The sequence below is a fragment of the Mercenaria mercenaria genome, chromosome 13 (assembly GCF_021730395.1).
Source record: "Mercenaria mercenaria strain notata chromosome 13, MADL_Memer_1, whole genome shotgun sequence".
Classification (NCBI taxonomy): Eukaryota; Metazoa; Mollusca; class Bivalvia; order Venerida; family Veneridae; genus Mercenaria; species Mercenaria mercenaria.
Window position 1 is genome coordinate 66,031,615 of NC_069373.1, and position 18,418 is coordinate 66,050,032.

At 34.7% G+C, this 18,418-nt stretch overlaps 1 protein-coding gene across 4 annotated transcripts in view; it reads right to left on the reverse strand.

Annotated features, from left to right (window-relative positions):
- Positions 1–2,893: 2,893 nt before the first annotated feature.
- The window catches only part of LOC123528714 (actin nucleation-promoting factor WASL-like), a 31,169-nt gene continuing 15,644 nt past the window's right edge, over positions 2,894–18,418 (reverse strand). For 3 of the 4 annotated variants that reach the window (XM_045308667.2, XM_045308665.2, XM_045308666.2), the window contains exons 6-11: positions 14,745–14,789; positions 13,960–14,108; positions 11,546–11,693; positions 4,398–5,126; positions 3,484–3,693; positions 2,894–3,085 (exon numbers count right to left, since the gene is read on the reverse strand). In XM_045308667.2, the coding sequence (XP_045164602.2) occupies positions 3,006–3,085; positions 3,484–3,693; positions 4,398–5,126; positions 11,546–11,693; positions 13,960–14,108; positions 14,745–14,789 (1,361 nt within the window). In that variant the 3' untranslated portion in view covers positions 2,894–3,005. The remainder of the gene's footprint in view (positions 3,086–3,483; positions 3,694–4,397; positions 5,127–11,545; positions 11,694–13,959; positions 14,109–14,744; positions 14,790–18,418) is intronic. The other variant, XM_045308668.2, reaches the window with a different exon arrangement.

Below are 18,418 nucleotides of genomic sequence, written 5' to 3' on the forward strand. Positions count from 1 at the left end.
AACTCAGGGTTCTGCAAATTGTTTTGAGAGGTGATCATTTAACCCAGGTTTCTTGAAAATCATTAAGGGGGGTTTAGGAGATACAGAGCGGACAAAAAAGAAAGGATCAAACCTTTGACCCTGAGTTGTGACCTTGACCTTGGCCAACATGGCTGCTCTAAGTTTGCAATTGTCTTAAAGGGGTGATATTTGCCCAAAGATACATGAAAATCCCCCAAAGGGGTTTAGGAGAAAAGGGGCGACAAAAAATTGAAGGCTCAACCTTTTAAACCCAAGTTATGACCTTGCCTTGAGCCGGCATGACTGACTCTAAGTTCGCACTCCTCTTGATAGTGACATCTGACAAAGTTTTATAAAATTCCTTAAAGGGGTTTTTAGGAACCAGAGTGGAAACAAAAGGGAAAGCTAAAACCTTGCCCTTTTAGTTGTGCCCTTTGACCTTGGCCACATGGTTGACTCATAAGTTATGCACATCGTCTTGATGGGGGGTACATTTGACCAAAGTTTTATGAAAACCCTTCAAGGGGGTTTTTAGGAGATATGGACCGGAACACAAAGTGGTCGGACGGACAGACGGAAAGACGAAAGGACGGACGGACAAAGACCATTCCTATAATCCCCCACCACTCGTGGCGGGGGATTAATGAAGACTAGTCCAAATACCCAAAAAATTTCAAAAAAACAAAAAATAAATATAGCAAAACCACACCACCGATGCCCCAAGGTATCTATACAAAAAAGAGAAGCTACTGGATAACTAACTAATGTAATAGTGATTAACCCCTGTGTACATTAACTTGCGGTTCACCCCTCCTTGCCCACAAACACCCCCATGAGAGCAGTAAGTTCTTACGCATAAAGATTTATTACAAAAGTGTAAAAGAAACCCTTAATGTTAACCAAAATGACAAAAAAGTTTTTCTACTTTGTTAAATGAATATTTTATAAGCGGTTCCCGAAATGCAAGTAAAACGAGTGTCTAATGACAGCGCGCTCGATTTTAAAGCTTTTCCGTTTAATACTTTTTTCATATACAAAAACTTTACAAATTTTTTTAGGTAAAATGGGCATTTTTGAAGTATTTAAACAGAGTTATATAACTTTCCCCCCTGAGGTCATCATAGTGCAAGGGGCAGGAAGGTTTAAAGAATTGCCTTTATTTCTGAAAAACCACGTAAACTTTCATGCTTAATGTAAAATTTAACCTAAAATTCTAAATTAAAAGGGAATAATTTTTTAAAAAACCCAAAAGAACAAGAGTTATGAATTTGTATTGGAGGTCATCTTATGTTGCATAAACAGTGTGAAGTTTAAAATATTTTCCAGAAATTTCTGAGACACATGCTTACATGCAAAACTTTAATTGAAATTCTAAGATTGAAAAGGGATACCTTTGACAAAATTAAGCTAGAGTTAGCGTTTCCTTGAGTCGTCATTTCATTTGCCAAAAGACAAAGTGTGAAATTTAAAAGCATTTTGGGCCCAGTAGTCTTGAGAAACCACTTTTAACCGACTTTCCGGGCGTGGGCGCGGGCGCCAACACCAACGCTGACGAAAGTGTGATTCAAAAGCCACTTTTCAGAAATTTCAATAGTAAGCTAAATACAATAAAGCACTGTTCTGTCAAAAAAAATACCTAATAAAAAACATAATTAATCTTTGCGGTTAAGAAAAAGGTAGTAATGGGTGAAAGACCAAAAAATTTTAAAAATCCCGAGTTTTTGATGAGTCCAATAACTTATTTCTAAACTTTTTTTAAATTCAAAATTTGAAAACGGGATTTGCTACATAATGCAATTTAAAAAATAGGTTAAAGATGATTATCGAATTTAAAATCCGGCATTTTATTCACAAATTTTTGATTTAAAAAAAAAACTTTTTTCTTTAAGTTTTTGGCATAGATTCTAAAAAATACCAATTTTTTCAAAAATTCCTCATAGTGGGTAAAAAGTAGTGACATAGCGTAAAACCCATAATCCCATTTTTTCAAGATAAAATTTCCTAACTTTAAGAAGTCCTTTTTTTAACTGTCCTGAAACTTGCTTGTTGTTTTGGTTTTAAGTAACACCCAAAAAATAAGATTATTTAGCGACAAGCCAGATTTTTAAAAGGCGAAAGAAAAAACTAGGGGCCTTGCCCGGGATTATAACACGCAGGATTTCCCGGGGAGTGCCATCAGCACTTCCGAAAGGGGCCCAGATAATTTTTTACAAAAATATTTCAAAATCTAGGCAGGTTTAACCCCTTTTTGAGGTTTTTTTGGGGGAAGTAAAATTTAACAGCAACAAAATCGTACAACTATTCGGGGAGTCGTTCATATAAACTGTGATAAAAAAAACAACATTTTGTTTGTTTAGTACAGAGCAAACCTTTATCATCATAAAAACAGGTTTTAAACAGGGGGCCCCGTTTTAAAACATTTTCGGTCTAAGTGTTTTGAATTTTTAAGTTTTAATTTTAAAATTTTCAAAACCTTCAAAGGTTTTAAAATTTAAAATGAGGTGACCACCAATACTGACTGGGGCCCCTTTAAAATATTATTTTCTTAAAATTTAGTTTTTGGGCATACCATTTAGATAGAATAAAAAATAAAGTTTCATTAACAAACCAGCTGGACGAAAATCTTTGTAAACCCCGGGATGTTATAATCTAGTTCTTTGATGATGATGAAGGGTTTTATCATCTATTAAACGAACAAATGTTTATTTTTTTAACCACAATTTTTAATGTTCCATATTCTGTTGAATCTAACTCAGAAAGGAGGTAATCTAAAACCAAAAGATCGCATAGGGTTTCACAGGCCAGTGGGGAAAAGGAAAAATTTTAACGCTAAAAAAAAAAAGAAACCATGAATATTCGTTACAACTTTTTCATAAATTTATTTATAAAGTTATATTTAAAATACAAATGCATTATTATTATGTATATATCCTATTTACAAGTATGAAGCAGTTTTGGTAAATATATTAAAACGTAAACTAATGACAAAGACGATTTGAAGCCCATCAGTACTGATCAATTTGATCATTCAAGTCATCCCATTCACCATCGTCATCATCGAATACATCACTGCCTAATTCAAAGTCTGAAATGAAAATAAAAAGTTTAGAGTATGTGCAGTTATTGCAACAGGCTCTCTTTTAAATCAAAACGTGGATGCAAAAACCTTTTCAGTTTATCAAGGCGAATCTTTTGTACATCTTTGTGGTAATTTTTTATTAAAACTCCTTCGTTTCATATATTTTATTTATTTGCTGAATATTTATCTTTCGAGAAGTATCCCTATAACATACACATAAAGGAGTTGAAACATGTGAAAGGCGACTATTTCAGAAGAAATTTGAAGGCGAGTGCATGATACTGAAAATACCCTGACTTGATTTCCAAAAATGATTTTTAACTTCAATGTACGCGAACAGTAGCTTTGAGCAACTTGTGATGTAACGTAAATAATAAAAAAACCGTCTTAAATTATTTATATACCGGATAATCTCTGTGGTGTGGTACCTGGGCTCTTTTCGTCTGATATTCTACCAGGAACTTCATCACCTGTAGAACTTCTTCCTGGCACTTGATCACCGTTGGAGCTTCTTCCGGGAATTTGATCATAGTTAGAGGTTTTACCGGGAACTTGATCATCGCTGGAGCTCCTGGGATCTTGGATATCAGTGGAACCTGTGCCTGATTCGTTGTCTACATAAGCAACAAATGATATTGTTATTATAAAAATAATACCATCACTATTTTGCCATATCTATTTACTATGATGTATACTAAGGTTTTTTTTTTTAAAAAAAAAAAACACGAGTTGCTTACAGATATGAAGCATACAATTTATTATGAAAATGAGTTAACCTAAAATATACCTCGTAAAAAGTATGATGTAAAACATTCTGCAACTGTAGCAAATTAATTGGAATGAGACAATAGAAACGAGAGCAAAATTTACCATATCGGGAAAAGATCTGCACATGCATTTCTGTGCAGAACATAATTATGTGAAGAAAGTTTTAGTCACCATATAATTGCTACTATAATGACACGTTGTGTCTACCGATTATTTTTTAACATCATTTTACTTTTATGTTTATGGACTTCTTGACGGGTTGCTTTATTTCAAACATGCCCATCTTTAGATTGCAACGCAGCCGTCAAAAAGTCCATGTTCCAATCAAGGATATCACGAAGAAAATCCTATATAACTCAAACGTCAGGACAGCTTTCAGAAGGTAATGGTAGGGTATTGCGCATTTCCACGTGACATCAGTGCTGTTTCGGTCCAAGAAGTGAATTTTCTTCACAACTGAGCTAAAACAAATTAGTATTGACAAATATCAGGGCCATGAAAAATAAATACATTTTTGAAAGTCTGACACTAAGGAAAAATTGATTATTACCATCATTTTGCGAAGGATCCGTTTGCGCATGTCCTCCGGCAAATTTGTCTTTAATGAAGTCTAGGCCACCGCGTTTGTCCACAATGTCGTATATAAAATTTGTGATTTCAGTTGGATTATGAAGAAGTAACTGCATAATTTGCTGTTTTAGCGGGTTATCTTGACCTGTAGCTCCACCGCTTACGTCTTGGAATGCTGTTTGTGGATGAGGACTGGGTTCGTCCTGCTTTCCACCGGAAGGCGGCCGAGTGGAAGGACCATCCTGTCTTCTGCCATCTGGAGGTGGTGGAGGATGCTGATGTCCTCTGCCACTTGGCGGTTGGGGAGGTACAGTCTGGTTTCTACCAGGAGGTGGCGGTGGCGGCTGATATCTACCAGATGGTGGCGGTGGAGGGCCAGTCCGATTTCTGCCTGGTGGCGGCGGTGGATGCTGATATCTTCCTGGAGGTGGTGGAGGAGGGATATTCTGGTTTCTGTTTGGAGGTGGTGGTGGAGGCTGATTTCTACTAGGTGGTGGTGGAGGTCCAGAACGATTTCTGCTTGAAGGAGGAGGGGGAGGCCGATTTCCGCTGGAAGGAGGCGGTGGGGGAGATATAGCCTGTTTTGTTCCAGGTACAGCTGGGGAAGTTATGTCTGGATTTCTGTTTGGTGGCGGAGGGGGAGGAGGAGTCGGCGTTGTTCCTCTGAGGGGTGGAGGCGGTGGGCGTACTCGATTTCTGTTCTTTGATTCTGAAACAGGTACAATTGATCATGTGTGTGTGTGTGTTCGGGTTTAACGTCTGTTTCAACAATTTTTCAGTCATATAAACGACGGTGTCTACTTGTAGCAGTAAGTGAAATTTAATTTATCATAAGAAACCACACTGACACTAGCTTTATCTGAGCTGCCGGTTCAAGTATTAATAAATGTGGATGAAACGCCACTGAAGGTATGCTTTAAAGGATTTTCTACCATCTATTTATCGAATTAAATGGAAACGATGGGTGAAACTGGAATACAGATGAGTACCTTTCTTAGTATACGTGTTCATTTAGCCTAGAGTTTAGCCGTTTATCCAAATATTTCTAACAGAAAGGCGGGGGAAAGTATTTAATTTAATTCGATATATAAATGGTTGAAATTCCTTTACGGCATACCCCTTTAATGTCATTTCATCCATGCCTATCCACTTTTTCCATGTACAATTCACTCCTCGAACAACACTGGACATATCTCATCTGATAAAGTTATGATCAGTTAGGAAACAGGTAAATGTATATAACAAGAGAACCAAAATGGCCCAATATCGCTCACCTGTTATCATTGCATTTAAGGACAGGAAGGTCAAAAAATCATAATCAAGATCAATCAAAAAAATTATGAGAAAATATAGTTGAAATTTTCTTAAAGTGACTTCAGATATTTTTTTTTCAAATCAGGCCAGTAGTTTCATACATGAAGCCCAAAGGACAGGAACAACAAACGGAAGAAATTAAAAATAAATCTAAGTCCTCAGAAAAAATATCTAAGTCCAAGGGACAGGAACAACAAAGGGAAGAAATTTAACCAAAAAGAAAAACAAAACTTACAAGGTACAGATATGTCAAATTTCAGATCAGTATCTTCATTAGTTACGGAGATATACCCATTTTAATTTGAAATAAAGGGAAGTAATTTGGTATTAAATCAGTCCAATGTTATCTGCGAACGACAAGAAGAAGAAAAGTCCAATGTTATCTACCCTGATTGTCTCAGTCCAGCTTATGACAATAATGAAATTTCAAATAAGTCCTATAAGTACTTACTGATATAAATCCATTTTGATTACAATCAGGGGAGGTAATCAGATATAAAATAACTCTAGAACCTACTATTGGATCTGACAGATTCGTCATGGAATCCAAGATTTATTGTTGTTGAAGATATTTTGGAAGTTGTATCAAATCAAACCATAAATGAAGTCTACATGGCTGCAAAAGCCAAAATAGCCAATTTTGGACCTTTAAGGGGCCATAACTCTGGAACCCATGGGGAATCTGGCCAGTTCAAGAAAGGAACCAAGATCTTGTGGTTATACAAATTGTGTGCAAGTTTGGTTAAAATCAAATCATAAATGAAGCTGTTATTGTGCAGACAAGGTAAAAGTTGATAATTTTGGCTCTTTCAGGGGCCATAACTCTAGAACCCATTATGGGATCTAGCCGGTTCAAGAAATGAATCAAGATCTTATGGTGACACAAGTTTTTTGCAAGTTTGATTAAATTCAAATCGGAAATGAAGCTGCTATTGTGCAGACAAGGTCAAATTAGCTAATTCTGGCCCTATCAGGGGCCATAACTCTGGAACCCATAAAGGAATCTGGCCAGTTCAAGAAAGAAACCAAGATCTTGTGGTGATACAAGTTGTGTGCAAGTTTGGTTAAAATCAAATCATAAATGAAGCTGCCATTATGCAGAGAAGGTCAAAATAGCTAATTTTGGCCCTTTCAGGGGCCATAACTCTGGAACCCATTATGGGATCTGGTCGGTTCAAGAAAGGAACTGAGATCTTATGGTGACACAAGTTTTGTGCAAGTTTGATTAAATTCAAATCATAAATGAAGCTGCTATTGTGCAGACAAGGTTAAGGGGACGCATATTGCTACATTCACAGTTCATACTGAAATGCGGAAGGGGTGCATATTCAAGAAATCGATGGTGGGAAAATAAAAAACATATTCCTAAACTAATATAATACTGATGGACACCTGTAATATTCAGTATTTTGTGGATAAGGATGTGGTACTATGAATGTAATAGGAAAACAGAGGTCTTTGTGAAAGTACATTCAACACAAAATATTAAGCTTTTGTATAAGGAAAAAACAGGTTTTTTACAATAACAGTGTTCCAAATAATGTTGAAGGGATGAGATTTTCTTTCTAGCACACCAGGTTTGCTTAAACATGCGAAAATTTAACGCCACGTCATTTCAGCTCTGGATGGACGCCATATTTCTCATTGATAAAAATGTAAACAAAAAAAATCAGAGTGGGATTAGCATTACAAGGGCATAACATGACATTCTAAACAATGAATACCTTAGAACAGATATCTAAGATGCTACACGGGTCAGGTGGGTTAAATGCATAATGGCGATCACTTGAAATTCATCTTGAAAAGGTGGTTAATTTTAGTTTATTTACATGGTTTTTAATTTTCCCACGACTTCTCGGCGATTCACTGCAAATGCATTACTGCGCCGGACGAAAGGTAACTCTAATAAACAACGGGAGACAACTCAGCACGTGTACGATTTTTAAAAAAACATGTCGATGATTATAATTTCTTATCAAATAATGAATCCTATTCAGATATTCGTCTTTAATATTAGAAAATTATTAATTTCTGTGGACATTTGTCAAAAAATATTACTAACATTGGACTACTTTGCGCATCAAACTGGTTTCCGCTTCAGTTGTGAGGCACTTCCGTTATACTTTTTGACAACAATAACAAAACACAAAATGAATCAATAAAGTCATTTATAAACCGACTGCTACTTAAATCAGTGTAAGTAAAGTTGTTGTTACAACATTATACATGTTCGTTACGTTATGAGATAAAGTTTATCTTGAACTGCATAATCCATTAATTACGTTTACATGATATTGCATTTACAACTTATTTAACCCCATTTTTTTACGTGAATGACAGCATGATCGTGCAACTCGTGCAAACAGAGTTATGAAAAGTATGGTGGAGAATTCAAGGACAAATTATAAATGACATTAAAGTGAGGATAACTGTATATTCGTCCAGTTTTGATCATTGACATGCCTGCTGTGTATTAGTAACTTTTGTGAACAAGATTAGAGTGTTACTTTTGCACATATACACATTGATTGGACCTCTCAACCAAATTTCATACCTTATTTTAGGGATTTTTAAGACAATACATTTTCAAAAGTTTGTTGAATGTGTTTTGATATTTAAGTGCATTGTAGTTCATGAATATCAAGTTAAAAATTAATAATGGCAACATTTCTAGGCCCTCGGTGTAAGTCACTAGACTTCTGTAACGATAAATGTTTAATGTATTAAGGGGAATATACTCTTTTAGTTTTGGAATGTGGCATTCCTTGACCACCGTATCTTTTCTTATGCACTACTTTGTAAACAAACTAAATAATGTGTTTTAGCTTACATATGCGAAATGAAAAGCAAGACGGTGGCCATATTTCACATTCTTTCTTTAAATTAGAATCTGTAGGACATTGATAAATGTTTGGACAAGGTGAAGCACTATTATTTTCGCACCAAAAAGTCTTAATCGTTGACTTTGAATGTACACAATAAGTCTTATGTAATTCAACAATAACTTTCTTGTTTCAGTTTTCTCATTTTTATTTTAGTGAGCAATCCTTTGTGTACTTATAACAATTAAAACAGTATCCATTTCATGTACCAAAACCTTGTACTTTTTTGCAAGTAAATTTTATCATACCCCACCCACTTTTTTCTAATTTCAAAGTATGCGTCCCCTTAAAATAGCTAATTCTGGCCCGTCTTAGGGGCCATAACTCTGGAACCCATAATTGGATCTGGCCAGTTCAAGAAAGGAACCAAGATCTTATAGTGATACAAGTTGTGTGCAAGTTTGGTTAAAATAAAATCATTAATGAAACCACTATCGTGCAGACAAGAAATTGCTGACGGACGCACGCACGCATTCACGGACTGACGACGGACGAAGGGTGATCACAAAAGCTCACCTTGTCACTATGTGACAGGTGAGCTAAAAATGTATAACACTCGCTAATAATGCAGATATCTGCAAAAAGGTATATGATATATACATTCCGCTTAATATACTGTGAAATCATTTTTATTCGCGTAGGACGAATTTTCGCGTATTTCGCGCTAGGACCGATGCGCGAATTAAAGACCGCGCTATTATTATTTTATAATTATATTTTTTCATTTCTAAAATTGAAAATGCGCGAATGAAAGCCCGCGCGAAACGGTCTTTTTTCACATTTGCGCGAAGTTTCATGCCAGCGAATTTAAATGATTTCACAGTACCTTTACTGCTCATTATTACTTTCGCAAATGTTTCCATAAAATGGTATGTCTATCTGCATAATAGTGCGATTAAGCAGACAAAATGAGTCACTAATGAGATAAAATTCGTTATAATACCGACCTATACCTGAAACGTTGAGCTGACTGACAAATATTTATCGTGAAAATGATTTTTCTTGTTTTTGTTGAGACCTACTTTCGAGCTCTCATTACAAAACATTTCGAATTCATGTTTAACAATTTCAAATTACAAGAGTGTACGAGTGTACGAGTTTACTCTCCAATGAAAATTAAGATATGACAATGCTAACGGAGAAATGACAATTCTAACGAATGACAACGTTAAAGAATTACTATTCTAAAGAAGGTACTAACAATTCTGACGAAGAAATGACAATTCTGACGAATGACAATTCTAACGAATGACAACGTTAAAGAATTACTATTCTTGCATAAAACCTTTGTTTTTTGCCGATTTTGGGCATGCACAAACAGGGAAAAACGTGTACAAACAAGGAGATTCTCGTGAGCACGCGCTGTTGGTGAACGTTTTGAATATGCTGTTGTTGGTCCAACGTAAGCAAATTATGGATCCCGAATCAATTTTGGCCGAAGTCGAAAGGTCCGAGATTTATGAAATCTTTTCATCTGCATATTTATTAAAAATATCATTTTTCAACCTAACTTTACTTTAACTTGTAATAAGCGCTACCTCTCTTGATACGCGACTGAATTGACGTTCCTTATTATTGTATTATTACGCGTATTAGACTCAAAGTAAGTTTACACGCCGCGATTTAATCCCTGAAAATGATAGGCAAACAACAATTTACAAAAATACAATTTCGTTTTCCAAATTAATTTGAGTCGAGAAAGTTGACATGCTAACTTTAAATCTTACACTAAAACTTTTTAAAAATGTTTGTGTCTACTTTACACATCTATGCAGTCTACTGATGCAGTGAGGGTGTGTAATGTAAAGCATAAACATGACGAAGCGTAAAGTTTGAAGGATTTTTCCACAGTTAATGAACATTTGATGAACAGAAGGTATTTATTATGTATTTTTCAATTTATTTGTAGATCTCACCAACCATGTTTGAGTTTATAAATCCAATCTAAGTTGATTATATCGATGTTGGAAAAATTCAAATTTTTGTGTTTATGAAACTTCGCGATGGGGTGGGGTGCAAAGCAAAATTTTCAAGATGCCGTGTAGGGTTATGAATATGCCCTTTTCTCATAATTCCGAGCCTCTAAAGCTAAAGTTCCTACCGATATATCGGAATAAGGGGAAGTCATGCTTATTTTACATATATTTAATATTAAAGAAATTACCACAACAAGAATGTCCGTTCGACATGTATAAAATACGCACTGTTTCTGTATGCCCTGGAAATGCATAAATAAAACATGTGTCCATAACAACCTGAAACGGCCGACTTCGATCGGCTAATGTCAGCTGGATAGTCTTGTTTTTTCGATATTTCCAGCACTTAAGTTGTGTTTTATGCAAGAATAGCGATAACACACGTTTGTTTCGTGAAACAACATCTGCAGAATCCCTCGGGCTATGTTGGTGCACTCGCCCTACGGGCTCGTGCACCAACCAATCCCTTGGGATTCTGCAGATGTTGTTACACAAAAAAACGTGCGTTAACCCTACATTCTAAAGAAGGTACTAACAATTCTGACGAAGAAATGACAATTCTGATGAATGACAATTCTAACGAAGAAAGGACAGTTCCTGCAAAGAAATGTTAGTTCTAACGTAATTCTAATGAGGAAATGACAATTCTAACGAATGACATCTCTAACAAAGTAATGACAGTTCCTGCAAAGAAATGTTAGTTCTAACGTAGAAATGACAATTTAAACGAATGACGATTCTACTGAAGAAATGACAATTCTATCGAATTACAATTCTAACGAAAAAAATGACAATTTAAACGCACGAAAAAAAAAGACAATTTAAACAATGAAATGCAATTCTAACGAGTGACAATTCTTACAAAGCAATGACAATTCTTGCAAAGGATTGACAGTCCTAACGTAGAAACGACAATTCTAACAAAGACAAAACTAGATCATTAATCACCGACTCACCGTCCTTCTGTTCTGCAATAATACCCTCTGCACCACCATGTTTTTCAATAAAGTCATATATAAAGTCCAGAGTTTCCTTATCAACCTGTGATTGGTCACTTATACCAATTTCTTCAAACAGAGCCCTCATCTGCGGGTCTAATTTTGTCTGTAAATGAAATTGCTTAATAAATGAAAAATGTGTATTTAACATGTGTATTAAGAGTGGTTATTCCAATAAATCCGCTTCGCCGAATTACACTTTTCATATGGTATCTGAAATACTCAATTATTTTGACGAAAAATCTTAAGACAGGGATGGTCGGATAGCTTCAGCTTTAACTGTTCATTATAGTTGTCAATGTCATATAATGCCCTTTAAGTAAATACTGTTTCTCGCAAGTTTTTTTTTTCGGTCTTTCGTAAGGTATGGAAAAATAATGGGATGTGTGTTTAAGTGGTTAAGGTGTCGGCCGCTCAACCCACGATCATGGGTTCTAGCCCCACGTACTGAGGTCACGACCTCGGCATTATATATGACACCAGTATACTGGTTTTTCAGAAAGCGGAATCGGAAGTGGTTCAGATATGCTTGAAGCTTCATCACAACTGACTAAAATATATCATTTTAAGCTAAACTAAATGTTTGAAGTTCTAGGCCCTCCGCTACTTAGTACTTGAAGTTCAGTTTGTTTGCTTGGCGATGTTCCTGTAGTGATGAGAGCTTGCGTTTTTTCTAGCATGTCGGTGGCACAACCTTCACTTCTTGAATTATCGTCTCCAGTCACATACTGTTGAACCCTAAATCAGATTTGAGGTACATGCCTCGAGTCATTGTCCTACAGTTGAGGACTTATCTTACTAGATCCAGATATGCTGTTTTCATGCAAATCTCTGGTTTCTTTGTCATGATAGAATCCATTTTCCTTGTTTCTAAAGGAGTTAAGACTAGCTATAAGTTTACAGGATTTTATTTTAAAGACTGTATTATCATTCGCATCGAGTAAAATCATCAAAGTTTTAAAATGGCGATAATGTAAGTTTTGTATCCAGCATCAGAAGAAGAAAGGCCATTTAGTGTGGTGCTCGCGGTGGCCGCCATCTTGTGATAGTGGGTGGACTAGCACTCAAGATGTAAGAATACCACAAAGGTATAATATGTGCTGAGATACAGATAAACGTAGGACAAAAATAATGTAAAACGTGACTTATTCGTTCTACTTATGTGCACTCCAGGCCGCATATGTATAAATTATCTCCCGCCCCTCCCCCATCCTGCCATTAAAAACATGCAAAGTACCATAATATTAATTAAATTACATTATATTAAGTAATTTCCTGTCAGTGTAAAACCCGAATTAATATTTTTCATAAACAAGAAAGTATAATAAACATAAAATTCAATTAATACAGCAAAACAGTTTAGCAAACCTTCTTTTTAACCATTTGAAATTTATCATCCGGTCGTAAATGTATAAATTACCTCCCCTTTTCTACATTTATCCATGAAATCAATTTCATAACATACATGTTACACAAAATACATTATAACAGTAATTTCCGTTACCAAAAGCGCTTCTTTTAACTAAGTTCAGCAGATCACTGAAAATAGCTTTGTCCATTTTAAATCCAAGACGGTCGCCAAGAAATACAAAGTGAAGAAAAATGAAATCATTACATTTCATAAACCAGAAACTCTTACGAACAAACTAAGACAACATTTGAAAAGTACAGTACAGATTTTAGCAAACCCACCGTTTTGACCATTCAAAATGTACTACATCTTATAATGTACTGAAATAACGTTACTTCATGTATTTGTTTACACAAATTATTTTTCCTCGAACTAAATCCAAGTATCAGTACTAATTCAGTAATATAATAATTAAAAAACTGTCCTCTAGTATAAGGGAAGCTATTTTAACTATTACCATAGACTTGTCTGCCTTGGGTAACAGGTCCAAAAGTCACCAACATTGGGGTAATACTTTTAGCTGTTATCATTAACTATTAAATTTCAGGAAACAACAGCTTAACGAGATGAAATACAAAGTAAAAAATCCTGTCTAAAATTCAGAAGCCGTCTAGCTTAAAGTACTGTTAGCATACCTCTTGCTTTTAAAGATTACATTATGTCTGATAGGTGTTGTTTTGGACTAAGAATCGAACAAAAAATGAGCATTCCTATTTCGTTACATTTAAAAACAGGTGACCGAAAAAAGCCATGTAGTTGTTGCTTTTTTGCCTGCAAAATCAAATGAGTTATCAGTGTGCCACATCCACCGCCCCACATCACCCCTTCAAAAAATACTGACTTAGACTACAAACCATGTGGTTGCTTAACAAAATATGCTCTGCAATTTGGTGATAGACGCTTGCGGCTTCGTAGATATTGAATGGTAAAAAGAATATCATAAGAAGGCAGTGTAACTTACATCAATATTACTAAATGAAGGATCCCAACCCACGTGATTGACGTGTCTAAAATCTGTAGGGATTCTAATGTCTTCTTTTGTTATTTTCTTCTTTTCCTTCTTTGACGTTTTTCCTGCTGGCTTGTTCTCTTCAGCATTCTCACCAGATGCTAAGTAAATATTCATCATATAAATAGATGCACATGTAATTAGGCCTATGTTTTTCATGCCAGGTATACAACATATCAACATCAAATGCTGATTAAACGATGTGTCTTTATTACATTTCTAAAATGTATATTTATATTACAGGGTATTCACAGCTAAAATGACTCCCCAATATTATTATTATTATTATTATTACATGTATACCAGATTTATATATCATTTTTATTAATAACATAATCATCATGACTTGTGTTGTGGTAATCAATAACAATAAAAAGTAATGTGTGTATCGTTTGGTTTTATAGTATAATACAAAAGAATAGGTTTTTAAAACTTTGCACTGAATAAAGTGTTCAATATTAATCCCTACCCTGCTAAATTTCTATAATGAACTTGTCCATCTTTCAATTTGGACAGTACCATTAACTGTTAAAAGGGGTGCTTACAAAACAGGTACTGACTGAATGGCGGACAGTGAAGACCATGATCAGACTGCACGGATGTGCAGGCTGATCTTGTCTGTATTGGTCGCATGGGCAGAATCACTTGCCACCAGCAGGCTAAAGGTTAACATGGAAATTCATCTGAGAAAATGTACGTTTGGTGATATAAATATGTGGATATATCGGATAACCTACCTGCATCTGTGGTATTGCGAGCACCTTGTCGACGTACTCTCCTCGCTGCAAGACACAACACAAATAGGAAATGATAATAATTATTGTTTAAAACAAACCACAAGAATATTTCAATTTAGGCCAAACTCAACTATTGTGGCATTGGATTGATTATATTTCAAAACACTGACATATACAGACTTAATTTCCATGTTTTGTGTCCCAAGTACTCATATATCTGTATACTGCGTTGGAAAAGGTCATGTTTTTGTACCTCGATTTGGATGCGTTAATGTAAGTGTGTTCCGAACCAAAAATGTAGCTGTGCGAGCATGCATCGTAATTCATACAGACATACCTGCATATACATTGTACAATACAACGTCGTAATAAATTAAAAAAACTCAGATATACAAGTGTCGAACGTATTTTGGTAAAATTTCAAGCGAGAGCAAAAGGTTCGCAAAACTTAAAATGGCGGACAGGTAAAGAAGATACAATGTCAGTATTTTCATTTTTATTATTATTGTGATATTTTAAAATTATTATAGCAGTCGCAACTTGACCGCGATGGTTGACCTTAGCCTGATTATTCATATCGATTATTTCATTACAGAAATCAAGGGTGCTTAGGGTAGCCGTGTATATTTATATGGAATTAGTTTCTATACAGTGCAGTATCAAAGTATATATGCTTACATTTGATCAGTTAAAACTTTCCAATACATTTATTTATATTTACACAAATTTATTTTTCCTTTTTCTCGTGTAGCTCATGTTTTACGTACACTCCTTTTCAATAATAGGTTGTGCCTCATTAGGTATTATAATGTAAAGGTCAACCATCGGGGTCAAGTTGCGTCCACTATACGGTTATTAAAATTGTGTATAGAGTGGATTATTTTAGATGTGTGATGCCATTTCTACAAGGAAGAGCTATGTCGTGTATAAAATGTTATTGAGTGCAAATTGACAACTTTCGCTTTCTCGTCTAGGAAATGTTTATATAAAAAATCCAACTTTGGTCTGGTATTCTTTGCTTTTTATATTTTACAACAACAAATACTTAACTGGATGAGTGTGAGCTTATTTCATTCATCATAAATGCATTATAAAGCCGCATCGCCAAAAAAATGTGGTGTACGAATGCATATAAATTAGATAAACTGAATGTATGCTCAAAATGGTTGATTTTAGATTAATTGTATACATTTATTTTATGCTCTTCAGTGAAATACTGAAATTTATCAGTGAAATAAAATTGATATTTTCACTATTTCAAACTGTTTCGATCTTACACTAAAACAAACAAATATCCTCTATACATTTTGCACTACCGGGTTTATTTTTCTTATTGAGGATATATATTTGTTGAGACTAAGGGAATTTCAAAACATATATCGGAAGTTTTACTTTATTTCTAAATTTATTTTCTTTTGTATGTTTTTTTTTCAGTTCAAATACGCCATGTTGCAAGAAAAGATCTAGAGTAGAAGTCTTGTCAAGGATGGCCATTTCCGTCAAGTCACATAGCATTTAGATTACTTCTGCTTTACTATGAAAAAGGGAGATAATAACAGATACTATAACTCATTTTTTTGCACGACGCATAAGTTAATGAGTACAATTTATTCTATATTTAAATCAAACGTAATAACAGTATAAAATCAATATTTGGAACTTCAAAAAGAAAATTTACTCAATCTACTCACTACTCACTTATAAAAATGGTGATATAAATAAAATTCATAAATTCCACCAAAGGTGAAACATATGACATAAAATACCATTGAAGTTTTAAAATTCCGCCAAGTGGACGGACTTAAAATATAAAGAAGAGATTTGATTGCAGGCTGATTAGTATATTTACAATTATTACATACCTAAAATTATTTTCCATTGAGTTTCAATGGACCGCGATCGTGCAATATTTTCCGAATGTTTCTCATTGCAGAGCTGGTGCAGCCGTTCTGCGCCTGCGCGGAATTATTATCCATTGGAGCGCACGGCAAAATTACTCATTTTTTTGCATGTCCGCACGCATTTAGAGTATCAAATGCATAATATACTGACTAGAGATTAGGGTTAGTATCACCATGGTTACAAAATATATACATTTAAGATATTTTCTTTCAAATTTAGTTAATCCGGTATATATCACAGGTGCACCAACTCTGTATTTAGTCACAGCCATATTTTCCATATTGACGTGGAACGCTTTCATATCGGACGTGGAATGTTTTCTTAACGTTGTAATGGAAAGAATCGCGTGACGTCCATGGCGTCCACGCGCACGTTGCGACAACAAGTTGACGTCATTTTCGCGGAAAATATTGTGGTAAACCTGGGTTTTGGCTCAGAAATATTTTGCTTTTTGTAAATATCTAAATAAATAGTTTACATTACCATGTTCTTTTACCATACATTAAAGAATACATTATGACGGAGCTTTGCTGAAAATCTGAACCTTATTGAGTAAATATTGTTCGAGTTATTCCCAAAAATGTACCTAAAAACTCCCCGACTTCGAGAAAGTTTATCAGCAGAAACCATTAAATGCTCCTAAATACATATCTTATATTTTACCATGGTATTTCCACTTTCAATATATTGTAAATATATGTCCTAATATTTATGTAAAGTTTGAGGACATGACATTATGTAGCTTTAAAGTAAACTTGAAAAATCTACTTTGTTTACATTTTTGCTAGTCAATTTCTTATGTGACTAGAGCTGACCAATGAAAATATTTATTAAAAATATTTAGAGATATTGTTCAGGTCTGAAACTTTACTGTCATGTCAGGGATATTAATTTTTGTGAAATTTTGTAGATTTTTTAGAAGCCTTGTAATCCTTTGAAAATGGCCCTTAGATGTGAAGACTGATTTTGGCAGCCATATTGGATATTTTAGGGAGAATTCGTGTGTCATTTGTTTGACACTTGATTTAAGTGCTTTTAAGGGGACGCATACTTTGAAATTAGAAAAAAGTGGGTGGGGTATGATAAAATTTACCTGCAAAAAAGTACAAGGTTTTGGTACATGAAATGGATACTGTTTCAACTGTTATAAGTACACAAAGGATTGCTCACTAAAATAAAAATGAGAAAACTGAAACAAGAAAGTTATTGTTGAATTACATAAGACTTCTTGTGTACATTCAAAGTCAACAATTAAGACTTTTTGGTGCGAAAATAATAGTGCTTCACCTTGACCAAACATTTATCAATGTCCTACAGATTCTAATTTAAAGAAAGAATGTGAAATATGGTCACTGTCTTGCTTTTCATTTCGCATATGTAAGCTAAAACACATTATTTGTTTTGTTTACAAAGTAGTGCATAAGACAAGATACGGTGGTCAAGGAATGCCACATTCCAAAACTAAAAGAGTATATTCCCCTTAATACATTAAACATTTATCGTTACAGAAGTCTAGTGGCTTACAATAAGGGCCTAGAAATGTTGCCATTATTAATTTTTAACTTGGTATTCATGAACTACAATGCACTTAAATATCAAAACACATTCAACAAACTTTTGAAAATGTATTGTCTTAAAAATCCCTAAAATAAAGTATGAAATTTGGTTGAGAGGTCCAATCAATGTGTATATGTGCAAAAGTAACATTCTAATCTTGTTCACAAAAGTTACTAATACACAGCAGGCATGTCAATGATCAAAACTGGACGAAT